The following is a 25,156-nucleotide window of genomic DNA, read 5'->3' as shown; positions in this document are numbered from 1 at the left end:
ATCGGCAATTCTATGTTTTGAGTGATTTTGTCAGGTTATCGAAAGCTGAATTACATACTGCACAATAACATCGCTCTTCTCGTGATTGGCTGGATAATTTCCGAAATATATGAAATTGGTAAAAAAATTCGTGTTTAAAAATATCATGAAATACGTATTACTCTGTCATAGCCCCATTTTCAGTGAAAGTTGATCAAAACTTGGGTTGCCAATATATTAAGCTTCATTATGTACGCAAAAACGGGTGTGAGTATTTCACAGGGGTGGTGTAACACTTCTGGACGATAGATTGAAGTGCACACCCATAGAGCCAGACCACGAGCCGCAACTGTGTGTATGTATGTTTGTTCCTGCATAACTCTCGAACGCCTGGAGCGATTTCAACCACACTTGGTATAACGTTTTTTTTTCTTTGGTTTTATTAGTACAATTTTTATTCTGCCGTCGAACAACGTCAATAACACAAAAGGAGACTAGCAGTGAATTTTTATATTTAAGTATCTAAGTATTCATACACCACAAAATACAGTATTAATATTTATTAAAGGCCCTGACACCTGACGTCTGCGGTTTACAAACGATTACGGAATACACAGATTAGTCAGCTTCCGATGTGAATTTGTTGAGATATTAGACCAAACTTAGTTCTTAGAGGTTGTTTCACAGAGTACTTACGTCTTCGATGTAACTACTTAGGTATTTACTTCACTTGGCGATAAACACGCTGAAAAACAATAACGGTGAACACTTAAGGGGAGTTGGGGGGAAAACACAAATCTTGCTGACACCGAGTTCGACATCTTCAATCTTCTAATCCTCCTGTCGTTGGTTCATAATAAACATGTAGCCTCTCTTCTTTAGTAACCTTTTCTCCAGGTTCTGGTAGAGATACTGCACAGGCCGATAGTTCACTCACAGTTTATTCTTTAGACACTATCTCTCTTTCCGGCTGAGAACATGACCGTTAGTTCAATTACAGTTTTTCACAGCCCGCGAAACCAATAACCAACGTAACACGGATCCTAACCGTATCAATGCTTGACTCGGACTGTCTTCTCTGCAACGCACATCAACCGTTCCCCAGAAAAGACGTTAACTTCTCTTGCCGCCCTTTTTCCCCCAGCGAGGGCGGGTCAACTTTTATAATGGGTGCGTCAAGATCGGTTACACACGTATCACTTGCAACCTGGAAAGAAATACTGTTGGGGTAAGACACCCCTGGCACCCTTAGGGGTGTGGGTGGAAAGGGGGGTGACATGTAAAAATAATCGAAAACGACCGATATTAGTGTGGAATCCATAGTTCTCGCGGTTGCTAAGATGAAAAGTGACACTCCTAGTGTTGCGCACGAGACGAGACTTTGGCCTGTCTCGTCTCGTGGAAATGCTGTGAAATGCTGTCTCGTCTCGAAAATTTTCGTTTGTCTTGGGACACATGATCAATGTCGTCTCGTCTCGAATTTTTAAAAGCCTGTCCCGTCTCGTCCCGTGGGCAACACTAGACACTCCCAATGCCGTTCAACTCCAAGACACCCCTGGCACCCCTAGGAGGGGGGGGGGGAAGGGGGTAACATCTAAAACGACCGATATTAGTGTGGAATCCATAGTTTTAGGGGTCGTTAAGATGAATGGTGACACTCTCAATGCCGTTTAACTCCAAGTCACCCTTAGCACCCCTAGGGGTGGGGTGGGAAGTAGGTGACATGTAAAACGACCGATATTAGTGTGGAATCCATAGTTTTCGGGGTCGATAAGATGAATAGTGACACTCCCAATGCCGTTCAACTCCAAGTTCATTTTTCACTATAGTTAGAATTCATTATTTTCCTGTCTATTAGAAGATTGGGATAAATAAATACCCGGGGAACGCTGGGTAATCAGCTAGTTAAGTTATAGAATTGACTTTTTTCTATGCTATACCAATATGGGATCTAATCTCATCCAAATATTGGAATTCAAGTTGAAATATTCACATGATCAAGTCTTAAATGAAGATCTTATCAGCCTTTGGTTTTGTTGTTGTTGTTATTGTTGTTGTTGATAGTGAGTGGTAGCTATTAAAAAGTACTTGTGGTTGTATGGCATCACGCTTGTTCGTACAAGAAATAAAACCCATTTTCATTAATAAAGCATTTCTTAAAATTACTTATTTCTTTAAACTTATTCTAAAGCAGGATCATTAATCTTTCATAACCTCTTGGACTTGGCTCAATATCTGAAATCCTAAAGTGCATAAAATATTTATTAAAGTTGCTCGTCAAAGGTACTTTATTAGTTTTTTACAATACTCATTTTTACATTGTCTGTTATATTGTGTTTTCTTCCAGTTGTAGGGTAAAATAGTGAACATGCAAATTATTTTTGATAACTATTTTTTAATAGTGACTGAGAAATAGTGGATTTTATATAATAAGAGGTTTAATAAGCAATCTATAATATGAATAAAAACGACAAAAATATTGTAACTATTTTATCTCTATCAAGCTGTTAAAATATTCAATTTTCAAATCCTTTTTTTTTAAATAGCTAATTGAAGTCTATTTTACTCAAACCTTTGCAACAAGTATGAAGGCTCGTAAAATCAAATTCGCGGACCTCCTGTGAAGATATAGCGATCACGTGGCGGTCCGCGGACCAAAGGTTAAGAACCTCTGGTCTTATTTTAGTACAATTTTTCAGTCTGACTACAATGATTCTTCTAACATGACGAGTAATTGACAGCTCTTTCGTTTCAGGATGCTTAGGGCATCGAGTTGGAAGCTGGTCTTCCTCCTGCAGACGCTTCTACTGCTGGTAGGGTGGCTCCCTAGCAGTCGAGCCATGTCGACGGCCATTTATTTTCCGGACACACCACGCCAATCACCGGCGGCGACCAGTTCCGGAGCCTCTTCGCCGGTCGAAGATCCTGGTCACATTCGCAGAGCGATCAAGGCAGGTGCTGCTCCATCGGAGGTCGGTAATTCGAGTCCCGCCATCTCGGAGAACGACAGCAGCCAGAGGGACGAGCCTTCCAGGTGCGTCTGGGCCATCATCTCTTGCTGCACGCCGAACAACAACAAGATACGGTACACGTGCTTCGAACTTCTTGGTTGCCAGGGTGCGTTCTGGGACAATCCTTGCACGAAGGACATGACGTATGCCGCGGCAAATTCCGCCCAGAAATTCTATGATACGGACAATAAAAATAAACAATAGTGTTTTTGGTATTCTTCACTTTCCTCTTCAATAAAATATTTCTTTTCAACAAGTAACCAAAACCATCTAGAGGACCTGCAACCATTCATATGACGTCACTGATGCAATATAACATTGTGTGTCAACTACAGTAATTTAATTTTCTCAACTCGACTCTTTATCACTTGGTACCAGAATTGCAATGTAAAATGATGGGTTAAAATGATTTCATCCAGTGCCGTGAGAGAAAATGAACCACAGTAGAGCCAACTGTATCATGACTTCAATAGTTACTGTAATTAACGTACCAGAACAGCATATATTGTCTGAACATGAAAAACAATCCAAGTATGTACAATCGCAGACATTTTTGTGTTGCAACGAATCACTAAAGAGTGGTTAGAGCCCAGAAATGTCCGTGACTGTACAGGATCATCTTACAGACATGAAATATCATAGCAGATTACTTATTTAGGCAGTAGGGTACAATCATACATCACAATCTATAATGACATTTCATAAAAATAGCAATAATAATTTATTTAATGTGTGTTCGGTAAGAAAAAAACGAGGTTGTTATTAGGTTATATGACTGAACTACTTCCGATCTTATTATCTTATCCTTGAAGGAAGTGAATTACAATCGCGTCTTCAATAGACCAGGAAGTGCCCATCGCTGATACTACAGTAAGATTTAGTATCCGTGAAATTAGGAATTGGTATGTTGTTTCATTGTTTTGAGAGTCAAACGTACAGCATCCTTGGGGTTTCCATCCGACCAAGGCTTTGTTTTATTGTTGTTGCATAACGCGGAAATTGTTCTCTAACAAATACAACGCTACTTCCGATTATTTGTAAAAAAATACGTATTATCTTGACAATGAATTAGAGACCTGATCTTGAGCTGAAAGCAATTTGAGGTTTATTGTATTTTGCAGTCCACGAATGCAGAGAGTAATGACATGCAATAATTGCCATCGAATTGAAGCCGGAACGAGAAAAAAAATATTCGAATTTCAAGATTAAGGATTTTCCAAGAGATGATTGTTGCTTCCTACGTTTAAAGCAAAGATAATGCGTATGATCTACCATAACAACAATGGTACAACGTAAGAATATCATGCACACAAAACATTTAATGCAATGAAGATAATATGTCAGCTTCCCGACATCGAATTATTACATAAGATAGACAACATAGGCTATTACGTGTTTTTAGAAAAAATATCCGCAATAGACTTAAGAAAATGATCCTTAGATACACATTTAGCCTTTTCGTAGGTATTACATAACCAAATATTTTGCATTCAAAAATTAAAGAAGTTGATATTTTTACTTATGTGTTATCGTGCCCTCTTTCGAACTCTTTAGCATCTTCTTCAGGGTACAACGACAAGAAATCAACAAAATATTAGGCATTTTCCATTCAGGGCCGCAGGCAACAATGAGATCAGATTTGTAACAAGCAGTATTATATCTGAGTCGCATTGCCAATAAATGGAAGAATCCAACAGGATGCTGGTAATGGAAATAACGGGATCGAATTAGCAATAACAGACCACGCTATCTTTGAACAAGAGCCTGAACTTTTATCAAGGAAGGACATCAGATTGTTAAAAGAACATGCCCATGTTTCAGCCGCAGTGAACATTTCCATTCAATGTTCTTATCTGTACACGATACACGTATATTAGTATGTTTGAGCGACGCTTAAAATATTTACATTCAAAAGGTTTGAGATATACTACACGAGATACAAAAAATACCTTTGAGTCACGTGAAACTTTCATTGAAAAGGATTGAGCTAGTCACAATATACGGCAGTTCCTTTGAGCCACGTGTAACATTCAATTCAAAGGCTTTCAGATAGTCACAATAAACGCAGTACCTTCCCATTCAAGGGTTTGAGGTGGCCATGATATATGCCACAGTTAACATTTCCATCAAAGGGTTTGAGGTAGCCACGATATACGTCAGTACCATTGAGCCACGTGTAACATTCCATTCAAAACGTTTCAGGTAACCACGATGTACGCCAATACCTTTGATTCACGTGTAACATTCCATTCAAAAGGTTTGAGCTGGCTACACAATATACGTCAGTAATTTCGAGCCATAGTTAATGTTTCCATTTTAGGCGTTGGCGTTTTCAAAGTTTTGTTAAGCCGAAATGGGTCAGATTAACAATACAAGTTGCGTTTGCTTACATCAACATCTTTACATGTGAAAACATCACTGACTTCCAGCACAACGAGTGATACTATTGCAGGTTAAAATTGCCTACCGTATTCTAAATCCATATTGAACTGCATGTACGAGCTTGTATAATATAATATGTATTTCTTGGTTCTCTTTGTGTCGTGGTCCATATTCGGATCTCTTCAAAACCAGCAGAAAGCCTTGAAATTAGGAATAAACACTCGGTTCCTGTATGTATGTGCAACCTAGAGCAAGGCATTACCAGTGGCATTTAAAGAGGAGCTACTGAGTGTGAGCACTGACTGAAAGACTGTGGTTAACGAACTGAGTGTGTGATGCAGATGTGTAGGAGTGAACAGATTACCAATAATTGAGAATTTCATATGATTTCAGCCATACCGCAATTCTTGCATCACCTACTGAGAACATCAACACAAAGAAGTTAAATACAAACAAAGCACGTGACTTGTGTGCTTTCCTATTGGTTAATTCTTAGCTCAGCCTACCCAAAGGTACGTTGATCATAGGTATTTAATTCATAAAATAAGGTAACACTACGGTAAGTTATGGGTATGGTAAGTGGTATGGCTTAAACGTGCACACTTTTTTACGAAGTGAAAGATTTCTGCGCAACAGCTACCATCGGAATAAACGAATAGGATTTCTCACACTTCGCATTTGTTTACTACCGGATAATTGAGCTAGACTTTTGGTTCATTTGTATTACATTATTGAGGCTATTTGTACTTGTACAAGAACTAAGCAATGTTCGATGTAATTTTCTACGGACGTCAATACAGTAAATATATTTTTGTAGTATCAGCGATTTCACCCATCGCAATCCTTCCCATGCTCTCTCCAACTTGTTTATTAGACAAAAGAACAAACGACTGTCACACATCATAGACAAAGGACATTTTTACGCATCAAAGTGTCCATGTATAGAGATATACATATAAACACACAACAGTTTTTGTAATTCATATTTTCTCTACTGTAAGCAATGCTTTATGGTAGTTGAGAGATTCATCCACACAGACAATTAAAAATGCAACGTTAATAAACTGTTTGATACGAAAGACTGAACATTTACTGTTAACTGCTTACTTGTATATTATGATGCAGTGGGTGATAATTTGCATTCTTTGTTCCTGAAAGATTTCACAGTCTATTGAATAAATATAATAAATTCTAACTGAACACTGGCATGAATTTCGCTGTTCTTATTTCTGCACATTTTGCTGGTTATGTTTCAGTTGTTATATGCCACCAGCTTGGAGTTTATATGAAATATGGCCAATAACCAAAACATTTTTATTTAAAAATGAGACAATACTGTTATTTTCCTCCATAGCACTGAATGAAAACATTTGAAGGTTGCAGCTCTCGCAAGATGACATACTATAAACCCAATTATGACAGTAATGTGACCAAAATTTTAATATAGTATGTGTTATATGAAGTACTGTAAAACTTGTGCACGTCTTGTAGTAAATTTGTATTATGTCGAACTTCGCAATTTATTGTTTGTACAGAAATTTACAGTTTTAATAATTTCATATAATTAGTTTGCAATTTTTGTTTATACTTTTTAGTATCAGGAAACTTATTTTCGAAATATTACGCACTGTGAAATGAACAAATCGAGGCCAAAGATTAATAACTGCATATTTAGCAAACTATATAATAAGTGTTTCTTCTTGTTACTTGATTTTATATTGTTTCTATTTTTTAAATATGTAAATTATTTTTCTGTAATAAACATTTTGACATAATTTGATTTTATTTATTTTAATAATAATCTTTAAAATAGCATGTAATTTAAATCGTATTCAGTGCAAAGGAAAGATAAATTTTTGAAACAATATAAGCTGAGTGCTCTATGTAAACGCGAAAACAATCACTACACTTTAATCACTAATATTTTTTGTATAGTATGCCAGTAATAATTGGGACTAGAATCGCGATCTCAGCAATGTTATCCGCGTGGGGATATGATTATTATGTAATTACATATTTTCCTTTGCCTGTAGCGAAGCAAAAATGTCAACTGCAGTCGAACAGAAAGCAAAAATTTGATGGGTTCTTTTGTGCGTATTTTGAGGTGTATTATATGTATATTTTGTGTTTGAATCCATTCTTTTTGTAAAACGTAGTAAATATCCATTTTATGTAGTTTTCATGGGGTGCAGACATATTTGTGGAACAAACATGCAAAACATGATTTGTCGAAAAATCCTGTAACATTTATCTCATTGTAATTTTTTTCTATTGAATGGGAATATTCTAGCATAATGTGGAAATTCAAATGGAATCCTTGCAGGGCCACATCAGGCTAATGAAGTTCACTGAAAACTGTTGTTAATCACTTTAACAATTCATGAAGATCATAAACTCTTTAACGTTATTTACTACATTACCATTTCATTATTTCAAAAGAACTTCTTGCAACAAAAATAACTATGCTTTTGTACCCAGCAACCTATGGTAACACGATTAAGCCTTGTTTCCATGACCGAAAAAACATTACGTATGTTTGACAGCAATCAATATATCAGACAAAAAGAAACACTTAATAACGCAACGTTTCAACCTTGTATCAGGGCCTTCCTCAGCCTTGAAACCAAAGTTGATTTTTAGTCCTGTTAGACCCTGAAAGGGGGTTGAAACGTTACATTGTAAAGTGCTTGTTTTTTTACTGAAATATAGATTGCCTTGGTCAGTAGATGTAGTTTTTTTTGGAGCAACCTATAAAATTGGCCAAGGAATGAATGAAATGGCTGGAGGCTACAGAAATATATTATTACACATTTCATTATTCTTATGTAATATTATTTCCATATGTACATGATCATTTCTACATAATAATGTACATATTCCGCATGTTTTGGCCACGTAGAAACAGCGTAAAAAGTAGTTGTTCATTCAAAAAAAGAACAGCCCAAATTACTTAAAAATACTAAAATGCATAAACTCCAAGGATGCAACCTCTTGTAAAGCATATAGTAAAGGAAGATAATGAAGTGCCATGGCGTATTGTAATTATGGGGTCCCTGGATCGATCCCTGCGGATTCTTGGAAGAAAACGCGAAAGAAATTTAGCACTAAAGTGGAATAAATCTTGCTCTTAATTCTTTCCGCAATTGCTTCATTCGCATTTATCCCGGAGCTGCATTTTGAATTCTCAGTTGTTCGCGCTTTCCCGGTGTTGAATTTTCGTTTCGCTGTTTTTCTTTTGTGTTTATTTCGGTACTGAATTTTCATTTCGCGTTTAATTCGTTCCGTTATTTTCTTGAAGAGAGGAGTGCTGATTTTTTGGATTGAGCGGTTGATCCTTTCGCACTTATTCCAGTGCTAAACTTTGGAATCGCGCTAAATCAGTTTCGCGTTTGTCCCTTTCGCGTTGATTTCTAAGTTTGCACTTAATCATTTCTGCGGATCGTCCTATCGCGCTTATGCCCTTACATCTTGGTTTCACGCTTGATCCAGAACGCGGTAATTCCTTTCGCTGCTATTCTGTTATTATTTTGTCCCTTCGCGTTTATTCCGCCCACGCTTAATCCTCTATTTTAGCCTTTCTCTGTTGTTCTCTTTCGCGCTTATTCAGTTTCGCCGTAAATCCCTTTCGCAGTAATTCCACCACTCTATCCCCAGTGGAAGCACTTTGAACAATTAGTCCAGTCCCGATTGACCTCTGAGCATAAACTGGACTTAAAGATAATCGAAAATTCAATTTCCCCATGCTGAATTGCAATTACTTTTTGCATTGGCCGTTCAGTCAGATCCGGAACTCTATTCAACAAGTCTTGCACCAATCTGATTAACTTACCAAAGGACAGAAAACGCCATCACGATTAATCAGAGGAAAAGAAAAGGGAGTAAATACAAACGTTTCAGGTTTTGAAGCGAATAAATCGCCAATTGGCAGTAAGGAGCAGCAAAGCCGAGAAGCTTGTCCAATTTTAAATGTGGCTTCCTCGGCAAAGTTACCTCGAATTGATGGCGATTTCCGAGTCTAATCCACGCTCGGAGGCATTGAAAGCGGTCGCCGCTTGAGGGGAAAGCGAGATAAGTCCTTAATGGTGCCCGGGGCTCCCCTTTCAGCAGCGCTCGTGGTCATCTGAGCAACAATGGGAGGAAGACAAATTGGGGCGGTCGTTTGGAATGGCTGCCGCCAGAAGAGCTGCGGCGGAACGACGTGCAATTACCCCCCCCCCCCCCCCCCCGAATCACGGCGGGGCCTCAGTCGTGCAGTTACGGTCCTTGTGGGAAAGGGAAATAGATCAGTTCTGCTCGGAGTGCATGGATAGATGGATGAATCGTTCGTTCAGCCTGCTCTGAAGAGCGTCATCTGGGGAGATGTGTAAAAGTGTATGATCAGAGGTTGAGGCTTTTGTAAAGGCAGACGAATGGCAAAATTGCTAATAATTGAGAGATTTATTGAAATAAAAATAAGTTTCATATTGCAAAATGGAAATCTATCTTCACACTGCATCTGGTAGTATAACTAACTAACTCTCTAGCCTTCTTAAACCCGAAGGTTCATGGCTGCAGCAACACAGACCTTCTATCTGTCCCTATCTTGAGCAAGATCTATATACTCTTTTCCATCTCTACCGATTTCCTTTAGGTCCATCTCAACGTTGTCCCTCCATCTTCGTCTTGGCCTTCCTATAGGTCTCTTACCATCAGGTTTCCCAACAAGAATCCTGCGAACTCCTCTTTCCTCTCCCATTCGTTCCACATGGCCTGCCCACCTAAGTCTTCTTGATTTAATCATTCTAATAATTGATTGATCTATTGATTGATTTATTGTTTTAAGTCCACTTTATGCACAGTAAGGCTAATCGGGACTGGACATACAGTTTAAAGTGGGATCCGAACCACTTGTGCCTCCACCGGGTATCGAACCCGGGACCCCTTGATTACAAGGCGACGACGCTACCACTGCGCCATCGGGGAGGCCCCACATCATTCTAATAATATCTGGACATGAATACAAATTATGTAGTTCTAAATTATGTAACCTTCTCCACTCACCTGTTTCCTCATCCCTAGTATACATCAACAAAAATATTTCTCTTTAAAGGAACAATAAATGTCATGAACAAAAATCTCTTTCTTTAAAGGAACAATAAATGTCATGAACAAAAATCTCTTTCTTTAAAGGAACAATAAATGCACAAAAAAGAGTCTGCAAAACCCATATTACCCCCAGTGAAGGGGGTTATATGAGCACTTTGTTGGGAAATATGGACAATTATGTTTGACGAATAAATTAAAGGACATATATGCAGGTAACATTTAGTCAGAGGATAGCACTGAATGAATGCATATCATAAACATGTCCTGCAGTCCTCAAATTTTCTCATTCCTCTTACAATTAGGGCAAACGGAATGCGATTGTTCCTGTTTACCAACACAATGATTGATACCGCAAGGAACAAAGTTGACAAAAAATCTACTCCTCACCACAATACCAACGCGCATACAGAACACTGACTCTCGTTGTTAGATGCATCCGTTAATGAAATACGATGTTATTTTTTGGATCGTGAAGGGCCAGGAGTAACACACTTCTCTTTTGACAATTCCTGAATTTTCAAAAAGATTATATGGCTTAGAAGCTTGTTTCTAAAGTGCTTATATTACACCGAATTGCTGTACTCAATTTCCCACGAATCTTTTATGTAAGTTGGTACTACTGTGTTAGGATGAGGCACAACACTATGATGCAATTCGTAGTGTGTGAATCATTGTTCTAGCTTTGTTGTTACTACATACAAAAATCATTATCTCAAGTAATATTCTGCTTAGATCTTAACTCCTAGTAGTAAAAAATAACATCAGCTGTATTTTGTAGCACAATTTTGAAAAGTACTTCCCTTTTAAACAGGTCCAGAACGCTCATTTCGCCAGCTCAGATGAGTTCGCAGTTACAAGTTACAATCAAGACTCCATCGATCTTGTCAACCTACAATTGATTTTTCACCGCACACAGATACTGCATGACGCAAAAACCTTAATTGTGCCCATATTCCCCACTTGCCCATTTCCCCCAAGTTCCCTTTGTATATCACAAGAGCCGCCGTGATCCAGTCAGTGGGGCACCTGAGTGCCACGTGGGAGACACAGGTTCGATTCCCGGGCTGGGTCATTTCACATGTGAATTTTTCAAGCAATATCCTGTAAAGACCTGGACATTACATTGTAATTCTTTGTTATTTAGTTGAAATGTTGTGTTTGTTCGCTTTCTAATTTGGCAAATATATATGATGTCATAGACATCTAGTGTCAGATGGACAGATAAACTACCCTTGATTTACCAGGACCTGGCAACATTTAACAAACTGAGAGATTTATCAACGAGCTAAAGTCACTGTAGCAACGTGTGAATAGTGGCAGAAAATGTGGAGAATAATTGTAATATGTAGTTTAAAGTGTATTTGGTTGCTGTTAAGTGTGTGTTTTCAAAAATATACGTACCTTCCATTAAGGTGAAATAGTAAGTATTGATTTCCACACCCTGTGATCGCTGGAGTCTTTTGACAACGACATGAGGAGCGAAGGGAAAAATTACAGGTTAGACTGAAAGGTACGTAACAATCCCAGCATGGAGCAACTCTGTGGTTCGTTCATCCTCTAGTAAATGGGTATCTCCAGGGAGCAAACCTAGCGAGGAGAGGTGACCAGAGCGTGGTGATGATCACAGCACCTCCGCCAGTGGCGTGGCAAAGTGGGAGTTGGCGGGTGTCATAACACTTCCTTAGCCCAGTAGTTCTAAATAAAGAAAGTCAGAGGTATGAAAAGATGGCAAAAATTACGGCCGACTACTAACAAAAGTTTACAAAAATCCTGGGCACGCCGCTGATCTCCGCAAATGACAGAGGTCATTAAGTTTTATGGGCCCTACTTCCACACCCTTTGTGCCTCCATGTCATGTTGCAATGAGCTTTATATGTATTATATTAAACAGTTACTTCGACGTAACATTACATTGTCACACGAACTATATGATAAAATATCTAGTTTCTGTTGCGAGAGCACTATGCGTGCTTTCCAAGAATATTAAATTATATTACTTTTTTTTGTTCTTCTCTTAGAGAAGAAAAACAATCATATTACATTGACAAAATGGATCGAATATTTTATATGCGTATGTGTATGATGAGTACAAATCACAAGATACCATTACACCCTAGTTTGCAAAGGCAATAATACAAAATCTCAAGGGGTCATTATGTTACCTAGTACAGGAACTTCCTAATCACAATTTATGCGTATATTTCTAAATTAAAGGAGATGCAACAAATTGGACTAGAAAATTCCCACAACGTCAGGGGTGTATTTAATTTTCTATGTTCAGTCTTTACAAGTTGTTAAGAGGAAAAGTTTCTAAAATCAGAAAAATGCTTTCCTTTGCAAGTCAATGAAACATGCCCTGGTGAAGGAGAAACGCATTGAAACATGTTAATGTGTGATGAAAGGAGCTATCTCGCCTCAAATTTCAACGAGTGGGACAGACAGACAACTACTTCCCCCCTCCCCCCAGCTTGTAGAATATTTAGTAGCCATATTTCGTGCAAGTTAATGACAAGCCACATAGAGGTCGCTCTAGGAAATGTACTTATGTGGGAACCCTACAGACGGGGTTGGCTTTGAAGAGACCGAAAAGCAGCGAACGACGCTTCTCCACAGAAAATATTGATCGCCAGAGTTCCATTGAGCATACCCTTTCATAGTATCGAGTTTTGTAACGCGGCAAGAAGTGATATCTATGATAAGTGAGTGAGAATGAGAAAGTGGGAACATTTTACAGGGGAAATTCACATTTATTACAGGTGCGGACGGCCCCGGGTTCATTACCCGGTGGAGGCACATAGTGGTTCGGATCCCTCTATAAACTGTATGTCCAGTACTGATGAGCTTATCTGTGCACAAAGTGGACTTAATAGAAAAACTCAAACTCATACAGGGGCGAACAATGGCCGGATTTCTGGGAGGGGCGATTCGGTGGAAGCCGGGAAGGTTTAAACATATTTTTATACCAATTTGATCACGACTGTTAAGAACAAAGTTTTTATAATCAACATAAAACAAGCAAACATTACCTTGCAATGATCGACACTGGTTTCCGCAAGGGTCTTTTTACTAACTGGTAAACTTAGTGGCGGCGATTGGGTCCCAAAACCGGGAGAGGGGGGGCAAAGTGCCAAAACTAGGGGACAAGGACAGTATATTTACCTTTGTTGTTAAGATTTAGCATAGCGCAGGGGCAAAAGAGGCGAAAAGTGGAGGGCTTAATCACTATCAGTATTTTGAATCTTTACCAAGATCAATGAGGGACCCTCCGATCCGCGTCTGTCGTCCATATCTATAAACTTAAAATTACCCTTAATATGACATGACAAAAACATGAAACAAAACGGAAATGTGTGTTTTTCTCTCTTTTTACTTCAAGGCGAAGATACATAAGCAAACAAATGATTTGTTACATTTTGATAGGGGCAGATTTCTGGACAAAATGTGGGTTTTGTTTTATGATCATTGACACGGTTAATGTGCCGATTTTCCACTTCAGAGCACTTGGATCATTTTGAAAAGGTTTGTCGTCTTATACACGTAAATACATGTTTGACGCTTTAGTGCACATGAAAGCTGTGGTATGTTTCACTTTGTATTTTTATTTTATGTTACATTTCTGCTTATATTGGCTAATTTCGACGATGAAGATTAGTGGTGATTGGATGAAATTGATGAAGGAATCTCATATAGTATAGCCATTCCCAGGCCGGGATTCGAACCGGGACTCGACGACATCGAAATTTAGGTTTGTATAATTGCATAATTGGAGGTAATTTTGATATGTGCATTAACTTAAGTTCACCTTTCGTGGTCATTCGTTCCTTTTTCTTGGGACTCGATTCTCCCTCACTACTGTCTACAAATATATACAGGGTGTATCAGAAGTCCCTTACCACCCCTTGTAAAATCGGCAGTGATGTATTTTCATGGAATTTGATATGGGCGATACAAAATAAGTCTAAGGGGACACCTTTTGGAGTATGTCACGGGGACGGCCGCCATCTTGGTTCCGTCATCTTGAATTCAATTTTTTTTATTTAAAATTATAGGTGGGTCTTGTTAAACATGACCATAGGCTAGAATTTCGTCAGGATGTCAAATCTGAAATCAGATTTCATGCAATTTCATTTGGTGAAAGGTTATTGGCAACTGAAAGTGATGTTTACCTGTTTGTTGCAGGTGCTGAACCATGCCGTTAACAACGGAGGAACGCATCCAGTTCGTCAAACTGTGGGGTGGGAGAAGTGCCTGTGCAGTGGCTGCCGATTTCAACTTGCGTCATCCAGAACGTCACCCTGTGTCACATGTTGCAGTGGCACAGTTATTATCCAAATTCGAGGATACGGGCACGGTGTTGGACAAACTGCGTAGTGGACGACCTCGGACAGTCACGGATGAAGCAACAGCTACGGCAGTGCTGGCCTCCTTCTCGACGTCACCGCAGCGACATTCTGACGAAATTCTAGCCTATGATCATGTATCACATGACCCACCTATCATTTTAATAAAAACGTTGAATTCAAGATGGCGGAACCAAGATGGCGGCCGTCCCCGTGACATACTCCAAAAGGTGTCCCCCTAGGCCTATTTTGTATCACCTATATCAAATTCCATGAAAATACATCACTGCGGATTTTACAAGGGGTGGTAAGGGACTTCTGATACACCCTGTATTTTCTAGTTTCTACTGCATGTGTGACTTGAAAACAACGAACATTTTACAATCAATATTTTCTGTACAAGACTTTCTTGTACTAAATTCGCAGCATCAGTAACTTGTTTTATCTTCTTAACACACACACGCACACAGATCCCAAAACGTGTCAATTGACACACATATTTTGATCCCAATAACACATTAACGTGCATAAACTGCAAATGATGCATTTTTTGGTGTGTCAAAATAGACACAGAAATGCATAAATAGGGCACTTTTACCAGCTGATGTTCCGTGTGATGCACTATAAATGCATCAATTGACACAGCTAAATGTGTAGTTTTGTTACCTTTGAAAAGATCTTGTCTGATCTTCCCGATTGATGAATTTTAGTGCATCACACAGAACCTCATCTGACAAGAATAGCCTTTTATACTGGGTGAGTCTTTTAAAAGAGCCCCCGTGGAAAATGTGCTCCTTGCTTGTAGGCAACCCTGGTACACCGAAGAGAAGAACGGGGCAGAGTACAGTCCAGGATATGTCATGTCATGTCATGTTGTCGAATATGCTTGACACCGATATCCTGGACTGTTCTCTAACCCGCTCTTCTCTTCGGTGTACCAAGGTTGCCTACATGCAAGGAGCGCATTTTCAACGGGGCATCTTTTAAAAGACTCACCCAGTACATTACTATGTGTATTTAAACACACTAAAAAGTGCATCATTTGCAGTTTATGCACGTTAACGTGTTATGTGTCAATGGACACGTTTTGAGTTCTGTATGTATACGTGCCAAAAGTTTAGTATAAGCTGTAGAAGATGCACACACACAACTTGAAATGCATTTTATAAAGGTTTAAATGTGTAATTTGAGTTTTTTGAAATGATCATGGCTAATCTTCTCATGCTTTTTTAGTGCATGACACGAAACAGAATCTGATAAAAGTGCTCTTTCATGCAGTTCTGTGTATTTTGATACACCAGGAATTTATGTACTTTAACGTGTCATTGGAGTCAAAAGATTTGTGTCAATTGACACATTTTGGGGTTGTTTGTGGGATAGCCTTAGATAACAGAAAAAAAATGTAACATATTTGTTTTCATAACAAGCATGTATGCACAAATACACCACATGTTGTTTTAGGCAATTTTAATGCATATTTAAATGCAAAATATGATAAAAGTTAAAAGTTCGCCGTGCCATTAAGGCACATTTAGGGGATGTGTGGGGCCCTACCCTAACATCCCTTAAATGTGTAAAATATGGACATGTTAAAATTTGCACATTAGAATGCACATTTTCCTACTTTTGTTGTGTTTGGATGCTCAAAAGGTGATTGTGTGAAAGTGAAGACTATCTGATTCCCAAACTTTCGTTTCCCTTGCGTCCATCTGAATAATTCATCTACCATCGCCTGCATCGGGCTTTGTTGAAGATTCAAGAAATTCCTGGCATAAGCCTAGGAAGCTATAAGTGCTCGCTGCTCTCGAATCCCATTCATGAACAGCTGCGGCTTCCAAGGATCGCTCGTCGGAGCAAACGGACATTTCCTGCGGGTGTTCAAGCAAGTGTGAAAGGCATGCTACAAGGACAATAACATCCTGGTTGAGGGACCCAGCCGTGGAATTGCTGACAATCCACTTCCCAACCTCCGTTTCGCTTGTTTGGCTAAAAAAGGGGAAAAAACGTTTGACGTGGACACCGACAAAGATAACAAAAGGAAGTTGCTTTGATTGCGTTGCATAATTCAGTGAGTTCAATGATGGGATGCTGCATCTTCGATTGATTGTTTTTTGATTAAGTGGTTTATTTTACTTCGCAATTTTCCACTTTTGGCTAATCGCAAAGATGAGGATAAGTAATGATATGATGAAACTGATAAAGGAACACCCACAAAGTACACCCGACACCCGTGCTCAGGCTGAGATTCGAACCCGGGACCCCTGGCGTCGCAGGACGGTGTGATATAACCACTCCCCCACAGATGCCGGCTCTGCATCTTCAATTCGAGCACAAAGACAGCTATAAATTTCGTTATGCTCCCCCATTATTTCCATAACCCCCCTCTCTCCCTCTCTTTATTTTTCTACTTTCCCCCTCAATTTTGGTAGCATAAAGGTTAGTCGCCCTGGTGACCAAGAGTCTCGCCATCAGGTTCTGGTGTTTCATCCAATGCGCCCTCATGGTCGTCGCAGAACCCAAAAGAGGCAGAAACACTACATATAATAAAAATAATTCAAATATAATATAAACATAGAGAGCGCCTACTACAGACATCAAAATTCGGAAAAAATAGTTGTCAAAATACATTATTAGACATCTTATACTTGTAACACTCTAAAATAGCATATCGTTATGTATCAATGTAGCCCTATTATAATAAAATGTATTATTCTTATAAAAGTACAATTATAATAAAACAAAAACAATTTTAGTTTAATTTATATGAGGTAGCTGATAGCTAGTTGGCTTGTTTATTGGCAATAAATACATCTAAAGTAATCACTATAAATTATAAGAATAAGCACTTAAAAAGCCATTTAAAAATAATAAAGGCAAAAAAAAGACAGTTGCTATGAAACAGTTGTTACTTAATTTTTCTTTTTGTTTGTTGAAGACATGTATGAGTTGTGTCCTATTCTTATTATTTCATGTATGAGTTGCAATAACGTTACAATTAATAAGAATAGGATACTTTTTCTACATTTTTTCTGGCAATGTTGGTTTAGAATCTGTTAAAAAAATGTTATCCTGTTGCGAAAAAGTTATTTCTACCTCGCAGGAAGTTAATGGATAGTACTTGAAGGTAGTAAGTTTACAATGACTTAGTGATGCACCTTGCAGCATTGAATTTCTCCATACCCCCAACACTGGTTACCTACATTATCGCATCCTCTTCTCGGTTGTGTTGTGGTACTGACCCACTACAATTGAGCGGCAACAGCTTGACCAAGTGGACCGCACATTTGCTTAAGCCTCGGCTGGATGTTTCTCTCAACAGCTGAAAACTGCTTCTCCTTTTAGTGACAAAATCTCCTATAATATGCTTCCAATTTCGGTGATACTCTGCAAGGCTTTTCTAGTAGGATACACGAAGTGACGTAGATTCTTAGAAAACAATTTGGGGTTCTAGTTTGGCACACAAAAAATAGTGAAGTAGCATTAATGGGATCTGAAAAGCAGCTTTAAATGGGGCGTTTGAAGAGTTTTAAAATTCTATAATAATTAGGTTCTATATTGTGGATCTTAGTATCGTGAATTTATATAGATAATTCCAAGCGTTTGCACAATATTTTCACTAAAAAGTTTATAATTTTATACAGGTATTTAGTTCCCACGCCTTCTGAAAGTTCGAGGATTTTCCGCTTGTAGCGCTGCTGTCGTTCTTCAACACGCAACCCTCCTCGTGCGGTTCTCGCGTCTGCGGGACGTGCACCTCAGAGCGCGGGGGGAGGGGGAGGGAGGTTTCACCCGCCAGTTCGTATTACCTTATCTTTTCTTGCCATCTGGGTTTGTGTTGTTCAGACAGACCTTTGTGAAATGAGGGAACTGTATTACTTCAGAGGCTCCTATCAAAAAACAAGACACACAGTTTTGGAAGTCGAAGCAGTGAATCGTCAAGATTATTAGACACACAAATTACGGCAGTTTATGAGTCTGATCCGAAGGAAGAGGCAAGTTACGTCGTTCAATTATTCTGTGATTAAAACTCTTGACGTTTGTTTCTCTATATTTTTACTTTAGGCATAATAATGGGAATAAATATACGCAGTAATCGAATTGAATAAAATGTAGAAAAGAAGGGACAGAGATTCCTATTTTGACATTTTTTTTACTTCAAATAGTTATAAATACTTCGAAAGTCCAGAACTCACAGAATCTTTGCAGGCGGGAAGGTTTCAAACATTCGTACCGATTTATATGAATTTATTGAAACTCAAAGTAAAGAATAAAATATTCTCTTCCTTGTATAAAACGTAATATTTTTAGTTCGAAGACAATCAATGCATGTGTACGCACGCACACACACACACACACACACACACCTAGTCCTGCGTTCATCCCAGCAAAAAATTTACCTGCGGTATTAAGACTGCAATGCTTTCAAGTATGAACGTGGTGAGGAGAAGGGAAATTATTCTAAATTTCTTTGCACACCATGAATTCAAAACAACATTTATTATAAAAATTACCAATTTAAATTGACGTATTAACGTGACGTGTAACGTGCAGCTGCCCCTTTACTCAATCTCTGGCGTCGCGTCATTGTTTCACATTTTCAGTGTATCTCGCTGGCTATTGGCCAATAATAAGTGAGGGTCGAGCACAGTGCTGTCACACAGAACATAAGATCCGCTTTGTATGGGAAATTATTCTTGTGGATTATTTTTTAGATGATATAGAAGATTTCACTCCTTGCTTTAATGTTAACAACTGTATAAGCACTTCTGACAAGCAGAAGCGCCGCAGGAACATTTTTCTTGGAAGGGGCACAATATTAACAATGTAGGGGCATGGAAAATTCCATTTTAGAACAGGACACATGAATTTCCTGTTTCTTAGTGAAATATTTATAATTATTATTTCTTAATTTTTGAGGATTTTTGATAATTTTAAAAACAGATAATTCCGAAATATATGAAGATCTTGGGCCTCGTTCTGCACTCATTAGGGATTTAATGGAACAAATATAGGTCTACCTCTACAAGTATCCATTTTAATGTCTGATGGAATTTAAAAGGAGGATCAGGATGACAATGATTCCACCCCTGTTTTAAACCATCCCAACCTCTAGTTGTGAATGATACAACCTTTATTTCATAATTATTTTTTTTCAATTTCAGAAACTTTACTAACCACAATAACTGAATGAACTTGAGAAAGGAAATAGCAATCCACGTATGTGAATTATCTAATTTTCGAATATCTGGTTCTGGATTCTCCGAATGTCCGGATATTCTGATAACCATATTACTGGTTATTATTGGTCCTTCCTTAGGCATTTCAGTGGGTATGAGGGGTAATTTTCTCTCTGGATTCTGCATTTCTTTACATCTGTGGACGATATGTTGATGCTACGACGCCAGGTGTTCCGGGTTCGAATCCCGGTCTGAGTATGGATGTTTGTGAGTGTACATTCGTCAGTTTTATCATATCATCCATCACTCATCCCCCCCTTCGAAAATTCGCCAAAAGTGGAACAAAAAGCGAAGTAAAATAAAGCTAACCAATGAATCAATCAATTATGTAAGGAGAAAAAATATCTTTCTGATTTTTTGTAAATCTTCAATTTTCGTGATTTTTTTTCATTGTTGTACCGTCTTCTAATTTTAGGCTTCAAGGCTGTGTTTTCATTTTCTTCTGCGTACTTGAAAATTGATTCTGAGGTACCTTACTATCTAAGGACCCTACAACAGTTTTAGTGTTTTGTCCATAGGCCTAATAATTATGGTAGCACACACAATAATACTTCGTCTGGTTCAGCTTTCCCTCCCGCCGCCCCCTGGCGGATTGGTTAGCACATCGCGCTACGACGCCACGAGTGCTGGGTTTGAATCCCCGCCTGGGCGTCGGTATTTGTCAGTGGTCAATCATCAATTTCATCATATCATCACTCATCCCCATCTTTGCGATTAGCAAAAAGTGTCAGAAAAGCGAAGTAAATTAAAGCAAATCAATAAACAATAAGCACCCCCTCCCCCAGGCTGCCGGTCAGCGGCGTCCCTGATTTTCACTTATGAAATGTAGCAACCTAGTTGTAACTATTCGCCTTTGTTTCATCTCTCCAAAAACAAACCAGAGCTAAATAGAAATTCCTTTGGTACTCGTATTTTTGTCGAGATTTTATTCTGATGAAGCTGAGGCTTGGTTGATGACAGGAAACTGAGGAACGGACACTCACGAAGAACACCCAGCGCCACCAAATAAATCCTTGGGCGGCCACAGATTCCAGGTAGTTGAGGGCTTTGGATGAACAAGAATTTTCGGACCCGGGTTACCCGATTCCGGAGATATCCATTCCCATAGATTCCGGATCCCAGAAATTCTTTATATTAGTTGTGTAGGGATGTTGTTTGAAAGGCACGAGGCTCGTATATGCCTGCACAGCTACTATTCATTTCAAGAAAGAAGTTTAAGATGGTATCATGCAATGGTGATATGGTGATTGGGCATGCCCATGGTCTAGTGCTTTATTTATATTATATATATATATATACATATATATATATATATACATATATATATATATATATATATATATATATATATATATATATATATATATATATATATATATATATATATATATATATATATATATATATATATATTCTAGTGGTAGTTTGGAGAGAGCCTCATCTTGCGTATTACGTCTTCGGATAAGCATTTTTTTCCTGTGGTTGGGATCGAACATATGACGGGATCGTCTCCACGATATATATCGCCAAATATCATGACGATATATCGTCTAGTTGATACCGCCTGGACGATATTTTTTCAATATCGCGATATATCGTCTTCGCCCAACACTACTAACAAACTACTCTACGATGCACACCGGTTTTGTAGTAAAGCTTAGGTTCGTGGAGCTCCCCAATGGCTCAGTTGCAGTGTCGTCGCCTTGTAACCAAGGGATCCCAGGTTCAATTCCAAGTGGACGCAAATAGTGAATCGAATCTCACTTTAAACTGCAGGTCCAGTTCCGATTAGCGTATCTGTGCATAAAGTTGACATAAAACATCAACTCAAACAATCATAGCATAGGTCCGTGTCTTCTCCTCTCACCAAATGGCCCATAGGCGCACTGTATCAGATTTCCCACTTGAGTAATACGTATTTAAGGCGAGAAGGGAAATCCTGTTTCGCCGAATATTTTGAAGGGAGTGAATTTTCCCTCCGCTGGGATATTCAGGTGTTGGCGGCCAAAGCACACCTAAATGTATTTAAGGGGATGCGATACAGTCTCCGCTCGGCTTTTTCATAATATTGTTATTAGGAAATCCTTGTTTTTGATTTCGTACGACCATGAGATGGGTGATACATGCCGCCGGATCTAAATGCTGAAAACTAAGAATAAATTGTCATCAATTTATAGTTAACGGTAATAGCAGCGCCCCACCCCTTTGACAAATAACATTACTCTAGGAAGCACTTCGTAAATCTAGCTCCTTGAAAGTCAGTTTAACTCCATTTAAGGTGAAATTTAGCACCAGGTTTGGCAACACTGCCAGGGGGCAAGGAGAAATGCATTGAGCATATGGGAGTATTTTTTGATTTGTTATCTTGTCAATATCAAACTTTCGATGGAATAGAAAATGATATCAACAGGAAGAGGGAAGTTTGAAGAAGCGATTGCCCAGCAGAAAAGTCTAAACTCCCATTTGATTAGCCGTAACTTGATGTTGAAGTTCATTCCCCATAAGGAATACATGGGATTCCGAAAATTCTTATTCATCATATTTTTTACAGGTCGTATCTAGCATAATAATCAACTTTGAAAAACGCTTCGACCTGCCACATGTGGAGAAATTCATGCTCTCTTGTACCCCCACATTTTTATTCAGTAGCGTTACCCATTCCAACGATATTCAAATAAATGCACACATGGTGCGTAAGTGTATCTCCTCGCCTTAAAAAGTTTAAAGGCGAAAGATTCCTTAAAGAAAGGAAGTACTATTTATAGTATTTGTGAATCTGAAGAAAGCATTTGATAGAGTGAATTGAATGAAACGTATAGAGATACTGAATAAGATCGGTGAAGGGTTCGGAAGAGTGGAAATTCATAATCATAAGCGATCTGTTTCATGAAAGAATGAATTAAACTGAGAGTAGAAGAAATGAGAGAGGGAAGTGAAATTGGGAGAGAAGTACGACAAGGATACTACCTATTACCAGGCACGTATCTAGAAATATGTTTCGGGGCGGGGGGGGGGGGGTGCCAACCAAGTGTCTCAGAAATAATAATAATAATGGTAATGTTTAAATTAAAATAACTATATTAAATAAAATTAATACTAAATACAAAAAAATAAATTAATATTATATTATTACTACACGAATAGGTAAAAGGACTGTATAAGAATAGAAACATAACAGCGCATATTCATTACGTAGTTTACCTGTAGTTAAGATCGGAATAATTTACATAAAGACAAGTGGCCTTACAATGAAATTATTGTCAAATTGATGAATAATTGAAAATTTATCGAATAACAAAAATGATCTTACATGTAGTTGGAGAAAAGTAAGTTTCTGATTAATATTTTATGCATATTGAGTAGTAGTGTACATACATCTTCTTTGTAATGTCATTCAAAGCCGTATGATCCCAATACAATCCTTGCCTTCTAAAAAGTTCAAAGGAAATTAATAACCATCGATTATGCAACAAACACTAATATTTTCATTACTTAATTTTAGTACAGTAGAACGTCGTTTATCCGCATTAATTGGGACCGAAGGTTATGCGGATAACGATTTCTGTGGATAATCAAACATGTGTTTATGTAACAAAGAAAAGCACGTACATTACAGGTTTATTTTATACATACAGTACACAATACTACATACGTATACAGTACAAGAAAACAAACGACATGAGAAAACACTCGTTGAATCTTGCTTTTTTAATGTGCGGATAACTGGCGTTGCGGATAATTGACGTGCGGATAAACGACGTTCTACTGTACTTCGTATCTTTTGAGAGGGGGGTCCGCACCCCTGGATCCTCCTAAATACGTCCTTCCTGTCCTTCAAAGCCCTATGATTCCAATATAATTCTTGTCTTCCAATAAGTTCAGAGTACAACAAAGGCTAAAATAATATATTTTTCATTATTTAATTTTAGTACTTGATAAAACTTTCGGGGGAGGGTTCCGGACTCCCTAAACCCCCATAAATACGTCCTTGCTTATCACCAACATTATTCAGCATCTATTTAGAAAAATTAGTAAAGAACTGTTCCCAGAGTATGAGGTGCTAATAATAGAATGAAGAAGAACTGAATGTATAAGATTTGCAAATAACATGACTTTGTTAGCAGAAGACGTGAGAACGGTGAAAACGTAAGTGCCGACTGTAAGCATTCGGGATGAAAATAAATGTGAATAAGACAAAGGCCATGGTTAATGGGAAAGAAACCTAAGAAAATTAACGTGAGACTTGAAGGTCAAAGTATAGAGCATCTTAAATGTCTAATTTGCTGTTACATTTGACTAGGGGGAAGAGGTAATACAACCATCATCCACTGCTCACTGCTTCGAAATAACGTGTCGCAAATGAATGAATTGAGGTAGTTATTTTTGCAATGGTTAATTGCATATTGAGTTTTTCAAACAATTTTTCAGGAATTTTTACTTGCCCTTAGACTGTAAAATTCGATACTATATTGCATTAACACTTACAAAGCAGAGCTTTCCTGTAACCGTTTTCTATGTCTTATCAATTCAGAAAATTTCCTGCGTGTTGTGGACAATTTTACTAGTAATCGAGGGTGCTGCTTTTCGAACATTTACTTCCGAGTGTACTGTCTCACTCGATCTCCGACGGTTGGTTTCATCTCAAACGAGTATGCTACTTTATGTGAACATAATTGTACAATGAGTTTCTGACTTCGTTTAAATTATGTTTCACTCAAGTCCCTGAAATTTCCAAGAAAAGGGAAAATTCTCTCCATTGAAAATATTGATTGATTGATTTTCTTTATTTTACTTCGCTTCTTGTGCCGCCACTTTTGGCTAATCTGCGTAGATGGGGATGGGTGATGACATTATGAAATTGATGAATGGACACTCACATACATCTATACCCAGTCCAGGATTCGAACCCAAGACACCTGTGACCTTCAAACCTAAAACAGGCGACTTCACAGCGCAACGGGGCTGGTTATCTCAAGACTCAAAGCAAGTTGGAAAAACTTTCTGGAGACTATGGTTCAGTTAAAAGAAAACATGCTTCAATCACATCTGGCAGTGACCACAAGAATTCCCTCCTGACTGCCTCCCCTCCTCCTCTTTCGTCCCTTCACTTAATTACCAGATC

General features: G+C 38.4%; 1 protein-coding gene across 2 annotated transcripts in view; it reads left to right on the top strand.

The window, feature by feature from the left end:
* The window catches only part of hdly (hadley), a 51,235-nt gene extending 44,096 nt beyond the window's left edge, over positions 1-7,139 (top strand). For both annotated transcript variants that reach the window (XM_083131451.1, XM_083131452.1), the window contains exon 2: positions 2,735-7,139. In XM_083131451.1, the coding sequence (XP_082987577.1) occupies positions 2,736-3,194 (459 nt within the window). In that variant the 5' untranslated portion in view covers position 2,735 and the 3' untranslated portion in view covers positions 3,195-7,139. The remainder of the gene's footprint in view (positions 1-2,734) is intronic.
* Positions 7,140-25,156: the final 18,017 nt, after the last annotated feature.

The sequence above is a fragment of the Lepisma saccharinum genome, chromosome 11 (assembly GCF_977018435.1).
Source record: "Lepisma saccharinum chromosome 11, izLepSacc3.1, whole genome shotgun sequence".
Classification (NCBI taxonomy): domain Eukaryota; kingdom Metazoa; phylum Arthropoda; class Insecta; order Zygentoma; family Lepismatidae; genus Lepisma; species Lepisma saccharinum.
The sequence above is the reverse complement of the archived record's forward strand: the minus strand, read 5'-3'. Positions and strand labels throughout refer to the sequence as shown.